We start from the raw sequence: 14,438 nt of genomic DNA, 5'->3' as shown, positions 1-14,438 counted from the left end.
GAAGATGGTTTTCAGTGCTTTTTCCATTTTCACAGCAGTCACACCTTAATTAAGGCCACGGTCGCTTCCTTCCCACTCCTAACCCTTTACTATCCATCTCATGGCACAAGCCACAGTAAAGTTGTTTTTTTTTTTTTTTGCTAGGGGCTTTACGTCGCACCGACACAGATAGGTCTTATGGCGACGATGGGATGGGAAAGGCCTAGGAGTTGGAAGTAAGCGGCCGTGGCCTTAATTAAGGTACAGCCCCAGCATTTGCCTGGTGTGAAAATGGGAAACCACGGAAAACCATCTTCAGGGCTGCCGATAGTGGGATTCGAACCTACTACCTCCCGGATGCAAGCTCACAGCCACGCGCCTCTACGCGCACGGCCAACTCGCCCGGTCACAGTAAAGTGTAGCTTCCACCGAAGTCCCAGTCAACATCCATGGCTGTGACAATATGGAAGTTGCTGGGGTATGGGTAGTGCTGAGTAATGACATTCAGAGCATGACTAGTGCATCTGAGTGTTATAAAAGGTGCTGCTCATATGGTCAGTCGTGCTGCAATAGTACTTTCTGACCCAGTGAGAAAAGCAATGGCAAACTACCACACTCCTCATCTTGCCTAGTACGCCTCATTTTGGCGCTGCCATTGGTTTTTTGGGGTTTCCTTATAACCGCATAACCCTTGGTGGTGCTATTTGAGGATCCAACCAGCCTCTGGGCTGATGACCTAACAGACAACCCTTTCCTACCCCATCGTTACCCTAAGACGTATCTGTGTCGGTGGTACGTAAAGCAAATTGTAAAACAATAGACATACGAAATGACGATATCGACAGTCACGTAAAGCCACAAGCATTCCTTGCTATAAGACCAAATCTAATGTATTTTCAAACTAATTCTTGATAATGGTAGTGAGTACAGGGTTCGATGTTTATTTTGCCAAAAATGTAAGAATATTAATCTAGTCTGGCACGAGGTAGCCCTACCTTGCGAGGACAATAATGTTCTATGCCAAGGAGCTTTCCACGGTACGTAATCGGAAATACATATCTTTTCACAGAGACTAAAATAAACACAAATTGTAGCACAGTTTCCACACACACCGAAGCACGCAGGGCTGATTAAGTAACATTCTCATCCTTGCGACGTTAAACCACTAAGAAAAATGTAACATTACCTGTTTCTAAAAGTAATTAATGGCTATGAAGCTCCAGTAAACGTACATTTGACGTAGCACTGACACACATAGGTCTTATTGCGACGATGGGACGGGAAAGAGTTAAGAGTGGAAGGAAGTGGCCGTGGTCTTAATTAAGGTACAGCCACAGCACCTGCCTGGTGTGAAAATGGGAAACCATGGAAAACAATCTTCAGGGATGACGACAGTGAGATTTGAACCCACTATCTACCGAATGCAAGCTCACAGCTGCGCGCCCCTAAGCACACGGCCAAAGTACTCGGTTCCAGTATACACCTATGGCCAATGCCTTCCCAGCCCTATACCGAGGTACTTCTAAATTCGCGGACCAGTACTGTGGGAGAGGATTGTTGCCCATTTGTTCTTCCTAAAAATAAAGCAAGCTTGTAGTTTTACGTGACTGTTGGTATCATGATTACAGCCGCAAACCTCCCGTTTTACGTAGAATCCAAACAAGAGGGACGTGACGTGGTTTCAAAATTCCCACATGCATTGACCAGGATTCGAACCGTGGCTGCCTGGTGAGAAGCCAGTGACCGAGCTCGATAGCTGCAGTCGCTTAAGTGCGGCCAGTATCCAGTATTCGGGAGATAGTAGGTTCGAACCCCACTGTCGGCAGCCCTGAAGATGGTTTTCCGTGGTTTCCCATTTTCACACTAGGCAAATGCTGGGGCTGTACCTTAATTAAGGCCGCGGCCGCTTCCTTCCCACTCCTAGCCTTTCCCTGTCCCATCGTCGCCATAAGACCTATCTGTGTCGGTGCGACGTAAAGCAACTAGCAAGAGAAGCCAGTGACGAAGTCACTCCGCTACCACGTCCCCTGAACAACACTTATCACCACTACAAGCACTGTAGGACTGGATAGCGCTACGACATCGTCCCGAACTTTTTATCTATGCGGCTGAGTTTGAAATTCGCTCAATGTATTGTACGCTCAACTTTCGAAATGTAGAGCTACATCTCAGTGATTCAGATTCCACGTGAAACTGTAGGTCTACTTACTTGCAATCAAAACGTTATCAATAACCTAAAGCTCTGAACTCACCTCTACACACCACCATAGCGACCGGATATATTTCACACATTGTTGACTACGAAGTACCGAGTACTTTACATTGAACAGCAACAACAACAAATTTTTCCCATATAAACACACAACGTTTTGACCTTATTCACTACGTTGAAACATTAACATTTCTATGAAAAGTGGAACGTTCCAGGAGTAACATTTTCCGCATTGTAAAACACATTGATCGAAGACAAGAACATTTACGAACATTTTAATAACTCCAGAGTGAAAAATACCATGAAATCACTGCTACATGAATTGTCTCACTATGCTTCGCTTAAGCATCAACGACCTCTATACCCGTGCGAGCTTGGAATGATCCCCAAAGCTAAATTTGAGTGGTTCAATCCCGTGTCGCATCTCGACAGCCATTCTGAGTTTAAGTTCTTCCTGGAATTTTTTCACACTCAGAGCGGAACAATGCTGGGATTATATTTTGTTTCCCTACTGGATCACCACTCCTAATGCTATTCCTAGTTGATTTAATACACTTTTGAGTGCAGACACATCAGTATTCGTTATCACGCTCGACATATATACTACACATATCCTTAATCCTTAGAAGAAGAGACCACAACAATGGCAGTTAAAAAATGTTGGAATAGCACCTAATACCTCTGTTTATCACATGATATAAACACTTCACAAAATAGACAGTTCAGTAACACAGATTATCACACATTATAAGTGCATACAGTAAGAACTTGGATCAGATAACCACAGTCTCATCTGTTGTGTGTAAGGGAAAGAAAGAACATTATGGGCAACTTAAATGGGCTGTTCGTACGACGACTAAACCACAGTCAGCACAAACTTGAAGTCACTAGATATTCGTAGACAGAGAGGTTTCTAAAATTACGCATTATTAATATACTACGGTTTGTGTGTATTTCTCGTGGGCCCGTTTGGTATCCTGGTTGCGGGTCGCGTGACGAGACAGAGCAGACGCTTGGCTGAGAGTGAAGGCCGTATAGTCTTGCTTGGACTTACCTGTTCTTCCGACTGTTCCGATAGTACTGGAATTCCTTGTTCCCACCACGCCAGGCCGTCACCAAGTGGTTCCAAACTTTCAGATCCAGTTGGTCAAACTCGTCCCTCCATATGAGGTGCTCGCCGAGACGCCCGGAGTCTGCCACACCGACGAAGATCGTCAAGGCAAGAGGCAGCACTACCAGCCCCAGTGCCCAATGCTGCATGACTGAAAGCACAACATGCGGAACATATAACAGCGAGCTATATATACCGAACCAAGGTCCTGGCAGGGCCACATTCAAGATAATAGTGTTAAGAGCACGATCAAGCTTTGAAGGCACCTAAGAAGATTCCCGTGTCCCATTCCTTACTGTCAATAAGCAATATGATTGAAAAACATCTAATAACCTTTGTCTCAGAGCTTTGATGTCAAAAATAACGCCACACACGTTTTTGAAAGCTGTGAAAAAATATCTCCTGCCTCACCTAATTTATTTTTCGAATTCATTTTGATAGCTTTTCCTGCAATGTAGAGGGTCACCTGATTTCCACACTGGCTAATTACCTCCATAACCGTGAGGCCTAAAGCGCATACCTCGAGAGTTCTAAGAAGCCAAAGCGGAATAGTTCAACACCCCAACCCCACCCACCCACCTGCCCATAGCAGAGCGCAAACCGTGTAGCACATGTGGATTTGGCCCTGTTTTACGGTCGGATGCCCATAGTGACACCAAAATTATGCGGATGGATACAATCACTATTGTATGTTTCCGTGGTGGTTGGTAGAGTGGTGTGCTGTGTGGATATGAAGAGGAGAGTATTAGGACAGAAACAAACACCCAGTCTCCGAGCCAGAAGAATTAATCAAACGCGATTTAAAATTCCCGACCCGCCTGGGAAGCGAACTCGGGACCCTCGGAACCAAAGGCCTCAACGTTATCAATTCAGCCAAGGAGTCAAGCTTTATTATCAATATACCTAACAGAACCTCAACACAGTCGAGCCCGGACAGCAGTAGTACCAAGCCAGATGAAACCTTGAGGTAATTCAATTTTTTTTTTTTTTTTTTTTTTTTTTTGCTGTTTTGCTTTAGTTCGCACCGACACAGATAGGTCGTATGGCGACAATGGGATAGGGAAGGCCTAGGAGTGGGAAGGAAGCCGACAGTGGAATTCGAACGCACTATCTCCCGGATGCAATCTCACAGCTGCGCGACTCTTAACCACGTGGCCAACTTGCCCGGTAATTCAAAATTTTAATTTTAAAGAGAAAGGAAAAATTAGCCATGATGCCTGGAGTACGGGTATGGATATGTTGGCTATGACAAACAGTACATGGTGGAGTATCGAACAGAAACGGAATGTGATGACTTGATCTTTTCATTTTAATTTGGGAAGTAGAATAACCAACGATGGCAGAAGTAAGGAGAAGGAAGGATTTGGCCCTGTTTTGCGGCCGGATGCCCTTCTTGACGCCAACCCTATGTGGAGGGATGTAATCACTATTGCGTATTTCTGTGGTGATTGGTAGTGTAGTGTGTTGTGTGAATATGAAGAGACAAGGAAGGACTGTCTTCATCATCATCATCATCATCATCTGTTTACCCTCCAGGTTCGGCTTTTTCCCTCGGACTCGGCGAGGGATCCCACCTCTACCGCCTCAAGGGCAGTGTCCTGGAGCTTCAGACGCTTGGTCGGGGGATACAACTGGGGAGTACGACCAGTACCTCGCCCAGGCGGCCTCACCTGCTATGCTGAACAGGGGCCTTGTGGGGGGATGAGAAGATTGGAAGGGATAGGCAAGGAAGAGGGAAGGAAGCGGCCGTGGCCTTAAGTTAGGTACCATCCCGGCATTCGCCTGGAGGAGAAGTGGGAAACCACGGAAAACCACTTCCAGGATGGCTGAGGTGGGAATCGAACCCACCTCTACTCAGTTGACCTCCCGAGGCTGAGTGGACCCCGTTCCAGCCCTCATACCACTTTTCAAATTTCGTGGCAGAGCCGGGAATCGAACCCGGGCCTCCGGGGGTGGCAGCTAATCACACTAACCACTACACCACAGAGGCGGAAGGACTGTCTTAAGAAAATAAATTTGCTCACTTCGAGCATTGATATAGGAATTAGAAAGTTGTTTTTGAAGGTTTCCTCCTGGAGCGTTGCATTGTACGGAAGTGAAACATAGATAACAACTAGGTTGGAAAGAAAAGTGAACAGAAGCTTTTGAAATGTGGCGTTACAGAAGAATGCTAAAGTCAGCTGAGTAGATCGAATCACGAATGAAGATATACTAAATCGAATTGGTGAGAGGAGGAAGGTTTGGAAAAAAATTTCCGGGAGAAGGGATAGAATGATGGGACACCTCTTATTCAGTTGGATTTTGAGGGGAGTGTAGGTGGTTAAAACGGTAGAGGTAGACCAAAGCATGAATATGACAAACAGACTAGAGTAGATGTAGTGCTAGTGGGTTTACGTCGCACCGACACAGATAGTCCTTATGGCGACGATGGGATAGGAAAGGCCTAGGAGTTGGAATTAAACGGTCGTGGCTTTAATTAAGGTACAGCCCCAGCATTTGCCTGGTGTGAAAATAACCACGGAAAAACCATCTTCAGGGCTGCCGACAGTGGGATTCGAACCCACAATCTCCCGGATGCAAGCTAACAGCCGCGCACCTCTAACCGCACGGCCAGTTCGCCCGGTCCTGTGTAGATGTAGGATGTACGAGGTACGTAGGAATGAAGAGGTCAGCACAAGATAGGGTAGCATAGAGGGCTCCATCAAACCATCCTATGGACTGATTACCTAAACAACAACAACAACAACAACAACAACAGCCTATCCAGTTGCTTTGTGGTCACTGCAGTGAAACCACGTGATTTGACAAGTGAACTTTCCACCTCAGAGTCGCCAGCGAGCAATTAAGCCAACGTCATTAACATATTAATATTGACATGTTATATGCAGATTATAGGTTCTTCTTTCCAACAGAAACTATAGATGAATATTCATCATCATCATCATCATCTGTTTACCCTCCAGGTTCGACTTTTCCCTCGGACTCAGCGAGGGATCCCACCTCTACCGCCTCAAGGGCAGTGTCCTGGAGCTTCAGACTCTTGGTCGGGGGATACAACTGGGGAGAATGACCAGTACCTCGCCCAGGCGGCCTCACCTGCTATGCTGAACAGGGGCCTTGTGGAGGGATGGGAAGATTGGAAGGGATAGACAAGGAAGAGGGAAGGAAGCGGCCGTGGCCTTAAGTTAGGTACCATCCCGGCATTCGCCTGGAGGAGAAGTGGGGAAACCACGGAAAACCACTTCGAGGATGGCTGAGGTGGGAATCGAACCCACCTCTACTCAGTTGACCTCCCGAGGCTGAGTGGACCCCGTTCCAGCCCTCGTACCACTTTTCAAATTTCGTGGCAGAGCCGGGAATCGAACCCGGACCTCCGGGGGTGGCAGCTAATCACGCTAACCACTATACCACAGAGGCGGACATAGATGAATATTACACGTTTAAAAGCAAGTGACATAAAGTGGGAAATCTTACTTCTGAGATAAAGGACTCTTTTTAACGTTTTCAGCCTTTCATTACCAATATATGCTCTCAGAATAAGAATATTTATCTTTAGAATTATGAAGTGTATTTGTTAGAGTGTCTACGAGGGCTGCAATTACAGTAGTGGCAACGTAGTCCAGACACTCGCAGGAGATCGGGCATACGCAAGTAGGATATGGGAGCGCTCAGGTGGCGCTGTTGTCGATGTGTAGTGGGCATCAAGTTGGAAGTGGTGTTGCTGTGTGGCGTTGAAGTAACGAGTGTCCATTTCACCACTCTAAAGCATGTTTTCAAAAGGTGATCAGCGTTCGTGGATTAAAATTGAGGTTGCCCGTGGAAAAAATGCATCAGAATGTTGTAGAGGAGAATGCATTACCGTATAGGACGGTTGCACGATGGGTCAAGGAGTTTCGTGTCGGTCGGAATGAGACTGAGGATTTGCATCGCACACGTCGGCAGTCCATTCCTCAAGATCAGATTGACATCGTGAGTGGTTTCGTTTCCGTAGACCATCGATGGACTGTCTAGGAAGTATCCGTAGTGGTTGGTCTCAGTCACCAAATGTCGTGGCACATCCTGACGAAATGTCTTAACATGAGGAAAATTGCTTCCCGTTAGGTGCCACATCAACTCGTCGACATACAGAAATGGCACCGGTATGCACTGGCTGGACAGATACTGCAACGAAGGAGACGCATTTCTGCAGCGTATTGTCGCCATTGATGAGACGTGGGTACGAGCCTACGAGCCTCAATTAAAGTGTCAGTCGAGTGAATGGCATCGCCCAGGTTCGCCATGTCCAGAGGAACGCAGTCAGGAGAGGTTTATGCTGACTGTGGCAGACGACTGCGAGGGTGTTATTCTTACGCATACTGTGCCTGAGCGACAAACCATCAACAGTGACTACTATTGTCGATTTCTCGAGCGATATCTGCGTCCACGTTTATTGCGAGACGATCGCCCTATCGTCAACACACGTTTTCATGTCGCAGACACTATCAAGCTCTTATTGCAACGGTGACAATGGGAGGTCGTGGAACACCCTCCGTACTCACCAGACATGAGTCCTGGTGACTTCGACCTGTTTTAGAGGTTGAAGGAACCCCTCCGAGGCCACCGATTTCCTGACGTGGCATCTGTACTCCGCGCAGTGGGGCGCTTCGTCGCTGTCATCAGCAGAGAACGCCTTGCCAGCGGTCCCCAACAACTTCCTGCGAAAGGTAATAGAATTTTGCAGGTGACTACGTTGAAGACTGTAATGCAATTGTACTTGTTAGTTCATTACGTATTGCGTTCTATCAATATAAGGTAAACCAACCTCGATAGCTGCAGTCGCTTAATTGCGGCTAGTATCCAGTATTCGGGAGATAGTGGGTTCGAACCCCACTATCGGCAGCCCTGAAGATGGTTTTCCGTGGTTTCCCACTTTCACACCAGACAAATGCTGGGGCTGTACCTTATTTAAGGCCACGGCCGCTTCCTTCCCACTCCTAGCCCTTTCTTGTCCCGTCGTCCCCATAAGACCTATCTATGTTGATGCGACGTAAAGCAACTTGTAACTAAACTAAATATAAGGTAAGGTAAGGGTGTATTCTGCCCGAAGGCAGGGCCGAACCTCTGCAGAGGTGTGCCTGAGCCGGAGTTTACGTACGGTAGAGTGGCCAGTTCCTTTCCGCTCCTCCATTCTCGCGTGGCAACCCATCCAAATCTTAAACACGCCAATGTTGCTTATCTTCGGAGATCTCACGGGATACGATGTTTCAACACGGCTACGGCCGTTGGCTTCTCTCAATATTGCCATTACTTATTTACAGCCCTCGTAGAATAATGCAGTAGGGCAGATTGAAAATGTAAAACACTCAAAAACTGACTTAAGTTTTGCTTATAAATCTACGATATTGTAGGTGCATGCTAAGCATTCCCATAAAATATAAATGAAAACTTACGAAGCCATTTTTATGTTCATTTTTCAGTTCCTTTCGTACTTTGTTGGAGGGGTCATTTTCGGCTCTTAGAAGACTCAAGACATAGGCTGTACAAGATCCGCAGTGAATCAAGCTCGCCTAAATCGTGTCGCTTTGAACAATGTACATTCTTATCTGGATCAACAATTAAACAATGATCGGTTCGTCAACGAATTAGTCAATATGAAGGTAGTCAGAAGGAACACTTTCCAGATGTTTCTTATTTATTAACGGGGTAAGAAGTTACTTGTTTTATTAACGTAATTAATAGTATTACTAATGGTAGTATTAAATAAATCAACATTATCTTTGAATTCGAACGACAATGACACTGTGCTCGTTGTGGAATGTCTCGAAATTTAAATAACTCCTAGTTAAGGAATTATCATTTTAGATCCTTTCGAGTAGTAGTAGTATTTTTGTTTAACAACTCGCCCATTACTAGAATCATTTACAAAAAGGTGTTTTGGGAAAAAATGTTGGGGGAGCATGCCTAAATATTTCTATTTTTAATTATTTAAATAGATGCACAGTTACGATCATCTGCGAATTAATAAATTGTAAACATTTGATGTATTTGATCAAGATTTGAAAGGATTGTCTGAAACCTAATAAAGTTTACAAATATGCTGCCCAAAGCTGAAAGAGTGTATGAACTTGGTTAAACTTGGCGAAAAGTTCACATGATATTATTAAGTAGTTGAGCACAGAAACATCCATGAATTTGATATCTGAATGAGAGAATATTAACAAGATTTCATTAAAATCTTAAAAATTGCTAAAGACATTTAAATTACATTTGCTTGCTGCTGTTCTCCAGTTGTTTTTGAATATCTTCCAATGCTCTTGTGCTAAACCATTCTTGATTGATACAGCTTGAAATATATGGGCCCGTGGTCTATAGGTAGCAATCCTGCCTCTTACCAGAATGTCCTGTCTTTGATTCCCAGGCTGGTCAGCAAATTTTTCCTCAAACTGAGGACTGGTTCGAGGTCCAGTCAGCTACGTGAGAACAACCGAGGAACTAACTGATGGTGAGATAGCGGTCCCGTTCTAGAAATTCAAAAATAACGATCGGGAGGATTCGTCACGCTGACCACGCTTTTCCTCGTAATGTGCAGGCCTTTCGGGTGAACAACGGTAACTTGGTAGGCCATGGCTCATCAGGGCTATAGTGCCATGAGATTTGTTTGTAACTTGAAATATACTAAGTCATGTCGCACAATAGCGTAGGCAAGATCTCCCTTGGGGGTGGGGGGTGGGGGTATTGTTAGAAAATAATGATAGAATAAAATGAAAGTGCTTGTGCGTGTGTGGTGCGCGCATGCTCGAGTGTCACAAGCAGGCCTAAATTATGTTGATATTCAGATTGCAGTACCAGTACATTACAAAATCTTATATTAAAATACAGAACAAGAACAATTTCATCAAAGTGACGAGTTTTTGCGGTGAATGCTATGTTCAAATTAAAATCTAAAATACAACATTCGAGGCTTCTTAGAAAATGGATTCAAGAGATCTGTTGGTTTACAATGTTTTTTTCTGTGAATATTCAAAGCAGCCAACCCTTTGAGTCGAATTTCACTTGCGTATTGTCAGTTTACGTTTATGTAAAAATTCCATGGGGGCGGAGGAGGGGGTTCTAACCCCTCCACCCAGTAAATCCCTTTCCCTTGGCTATGCTCCTGATGTCGGAATAACTCTCCAAATTTTTGTATTGCGGCCGACACATCAGAATGATAAGGTACTAATTAATCGACAAGAGAACAGACCTTATTTAACAGTGTGAACACAATATGCAACTGCTTTTAGGAAGGAAGCCGACATACTTTCTTCAGACTGGTGGCGGCCCGTGAACGTTGAAATAGTTTGAAGACCGAGCACATGCGATTGAGGACACAGAGAAGTAATTTTACTCAATAATAATAATAATAATAATAATAATAATAATAATAATAATAATAATAATAATAATGTATCCTTTGAGAAAACCAAGTACATGAACATCGATCCCAAAGAACCAACATGGACAATGAAGACCAAGTATGGTGACGTAAAGACAGTCCACAAATTCAAATATCTAGGGGAGATTCTGACTCCTAACAACAAAAAGAAGACAGCTATCGAAGAAAGAGCAAATAAGATGAAGATTGCATTGAGACTATGCCAGAAAACTTATAAGTCCAAATCCCTCTCCTATCATGCCAAACTCAGACACTACAATACCGTAGTGAAACCTGAATGCCTCTCTGCATCAGAGAAAATTGCCAGAAAGGGGAATACTGAAATAGAAAAGAAAGAGCGTAAATTTCTGAGGAAAATTCTGCGACCCAAGAAAGCAACAGGAAATGAGTTTGCCTTCCGTTTGAGATCAAATCAAGAGCTGTATGAAAAGTGCGAGAACATTTCAACCTCGGTACGGAAAAGGTGAATGACTTTCTACGGACATTTGAAAAGAATGGGACCGGAACGCCTAGCAAATGCGACCCAAGTACCATGGCTGAAAGAAGTTCATCAGGATCTTAACAAATGCGGCACTGAGGAGGGAGATATTACAAACAGAACAGAGTTCAGAAGTAAAATTGCGAAGGTGACGGATCTGTTCATAGAGAAACCCAGGAGAACAAGGAGGGTTTTCTCGGATGAGGAACGAGCAAAAGCTAGCCAGAGAATGGAGTATTGGCGTAAAAAGAAAGAACATCAATAGTCAAGGAAGTTTTGTAATCGTAACCCATAGAAGGTTGGAAACGATCCTGAATAAATAAATACATTAATTAATAATAATACCGGGCGAGTTGGCCGTGCGGTTAGGGGCCCGCATCTGTGAACTTGCATCCGGGAGATAGTGGGTTCGAACCCCACTGCCGGCAGCCCTGAAGATGATTTTCCGTGGTTTCCCATTTTCACACCAGGCAAATGCTGGGGCTGTACCTTAATTAAGGCCAAGGCCGCTTCCTTCCCATTCCTAGGCCTTGCCTATCCCATCGTCGCCATAAGACCTATCTGTGTCGTTGCGACGTAAAACAAATAGCAAATAATAATAATAATAATAATAATAATAATAATAATAATAATAATAATAATAATAATAATAATAATAATAATTTCCGGCCCCTTCGCTGAATGGTCAGCGTCCTGACCTTTAGTTCAGAGGGCACCGGGTGAGTTGGCCGTGCGGTTAGAGGCGCGCGGCTGTGAGCTTGCATCCGGGAGATAGTGGGCTCGAATCCAACTGTCGGCAGCCCTGAAGATGGTTTTCCGTGGTTTCTCATTTTCACACCAGGCTTTACCTTAATTAAGGCCACGGCCGCTTCCTTCCAACTCCTAGGCCTTTCCTATCCCATCGTCGCCATAAGACCTATCTGTGCCGGTGCGACGTAAAGCCACTAGCAAAAAAATGTGTCCAGAGGGCCCTATGTTCGATTCCCGACGGAGCCGAATATTTTTACCTTGGTATGCTTCATTCCTCTGGTTCGGGGACTGGGTGTTTGTGTTCGTCTTAATACACTTCTCTTTATCTGAACACATCAAGAACCACCACAGAGGCACGCAATAGTGAATACTTTCCTCCACATATTATTGGCGTCAGAAAGGGCATGCGGCCGTAAAACTAGTTCAGATTTACACCCCGTGTCAACCTTAATAAATAGGGAAATAGAACAGTAATAATAATAATAATAATAATAATAATAATAATAATAATAATAATAATAATAATAATAATTGGCTCAATAACTCAGGTACGGTTGAAGCCCAAGTTGGTTGGATCAATCCCGGATCAGTCTGGTGGTATTTGAAGGTACTCAAGTACATCAGCCTAATGTCGGTAAACAACCAGTATGTAAGAGAACTCCTGCGCCACAAAATTCTAGCACCTGTTGTTCCGGCACAAAATATAACATAAAATATTTCATTCCGAATAGTGCTGCATAATAATTGCAATATCACTCGGCTATCTCCTTTCAGCAGTCGTGCAGAACGGTGGATGTCTGATGAGAGACATTCATGTCCGTGACCTACTGTAACCATTATCAAAAGGTTGCAGATATTAATGTTGACACACTGGTTAATAATAATAATAATAATAATAATAATAATAATAATAATAATAATAATAATAATAATAATAATAATAATAATAATAATAATAACTACCTTGTTGATAATTAAGTTTGGAAATATTATATGATTCAGCCGTGCAAGGCCACAATTTTGCCATGACCGTCGTATCAACCGTACCATATTTCACACTTCTCATCAGACCTAATGCGTCAAGTGATTTAATTGATTTCGATATATTCTGCTCTATCCGTCAGCCTAATGTAATGGGAACTTCGATTAGACAGACTAAGACATTTTTTCTCCTATTCCTTAATGGCTGTGTCGATGTGCTCATAGCTTTTAGCGTATGACACCCATAAGGCTAGAAGCTAATGTAGTCAATTTGCCAGGAGATCTACAAAGTGTCTGTTCCAATATTTCCTTCCAACCGAAAGTGAATTCTGATTTTACAGTATGTGTTAAGCAAAATAGTTTCTTTACTCACAAAGTTCTAGTCAACTGTCTTCAACAATTCCTATCATCAGCGACCTTCGTTAGAGATGCCAACGATTGGATGCTTACTGTTCGTTACATTATTTTCGATGCACGATGGAATTGAGAACAGTGAGAACGTTATGAAAAGTCACTTCAGAGATACTTCGACCAGCACGTGGTGTACAGTACCTACCATAATGTCACCTTCAAAGGCTGTTAGATGATGTCATTTCCTCAGTCCCTCATGCCGGACAGTGAGTCTTGCGGCATTCATACAAATAACGACAATCATGGGATTTTAATACAGAAAAACGGGTCATTTGTGTGCACAACAAATCAATCAATCAATACTGATCTGCGTTTAGGGCAGTCGCCCAGGTGGCAGATTCCCTATCTGTTGTTTTGCTAGCCTTTGTCTAACAAATTGGTACCTTACTCGATAAACAGAAGAGCTTTCGTCCCTTGGTCGACGAATAGACATTTGTTTACCGATATTAAAATATTTATTTCAGGTGTGAAACGTTCCAAAACCTCATATGAGAATCCTACTACTACTAATACTGTGTGTGTTAGGTCATCAGCCCAGAGGCTGGTTGGATCCTCAAATAGCACCACCAAAGGCTCTGCAGTTATAGGGAAACTGCAAAAACCAATGGCAGAGCCCAAATGAGGCGTACTAGGCAAGATGAGGAGTGAGGTAGTTTGCCATTGCGTTCCTCACTGGGCCAGAATGTGCCACTGCAGCACGACTGACCCTATGAGCAACACCTTTCATAACACTCAGACACTATTTGTGCTCCAAATGTCATTACTCAGCACCACCCATACCCCAGCAGCTTCCATATTGTCACAGCCATGGATGAGACTGGGACTTCAGTGGAAGCTACACTTTGCTCTGGCCTGTGCCAAGAGATGGATACAAAAGTACTGCATCCATCAAGGAATGGCAATAGGCAGACTACTAATACTAAGAAGAAGAAAAGTAATAATAAATGGTTCAAGGAAGTAAGGAAGGACCTTAAGAGCATGGGACTGAATCAGGAGGACATTTCTTCTTCTTAAGCCGTCGTCAAGAAACGGACGTAGACGATCCACACGGCTTGACGTTGCTGCCAGGCCATGTGGAATAATTGGAATATCTCTCAGGATCTTT

General features: G+C 43.9%; 1 protein-coding gene across 1 annotated transcript in view; it reads right to left on the bottom strand.

Moving 5' to 3' along the window:
* The window catches only part of LOC136863284 (beta-1,3-glucan-binding protein), a 155,963-nt gene that overhangs the window by 110,823 nt on the left and 30,702 nt on the right, over positions 1 to 14,438 (bottom strand). Inside the window, exon 2 of the mRNA XM_067139671.2 lies at positions 3,246 to 3,453. Within this exon, the coding sequence (XP_066995772.1) occupies positions 3,246 to 3,451 (206 nt within the window). The 5' untranslated portion in view covers positions 3,452 to 3,453. The remainder of the gene's footprint in view (positions 1 to 3,245; positions 3,454 to 14,438) is intronic.

Source organism: Anabrus simplex, chromosome 2, assembly GCF_040414725.1.
Source record: "Anabrus simplex isolate iqAnaSimp1 chromosome 2, ASM4041472v1, whole genome shotgun sequence".
NCBI lineage: Eukaryota > Metazoa > Arthropoda > Insecta > Orthoptera > Tettigoniidae > Anabrus > Anabrus simplex.
This window is presented reverse-complemented; position numbering and strand designations above follow the sequence as displayed.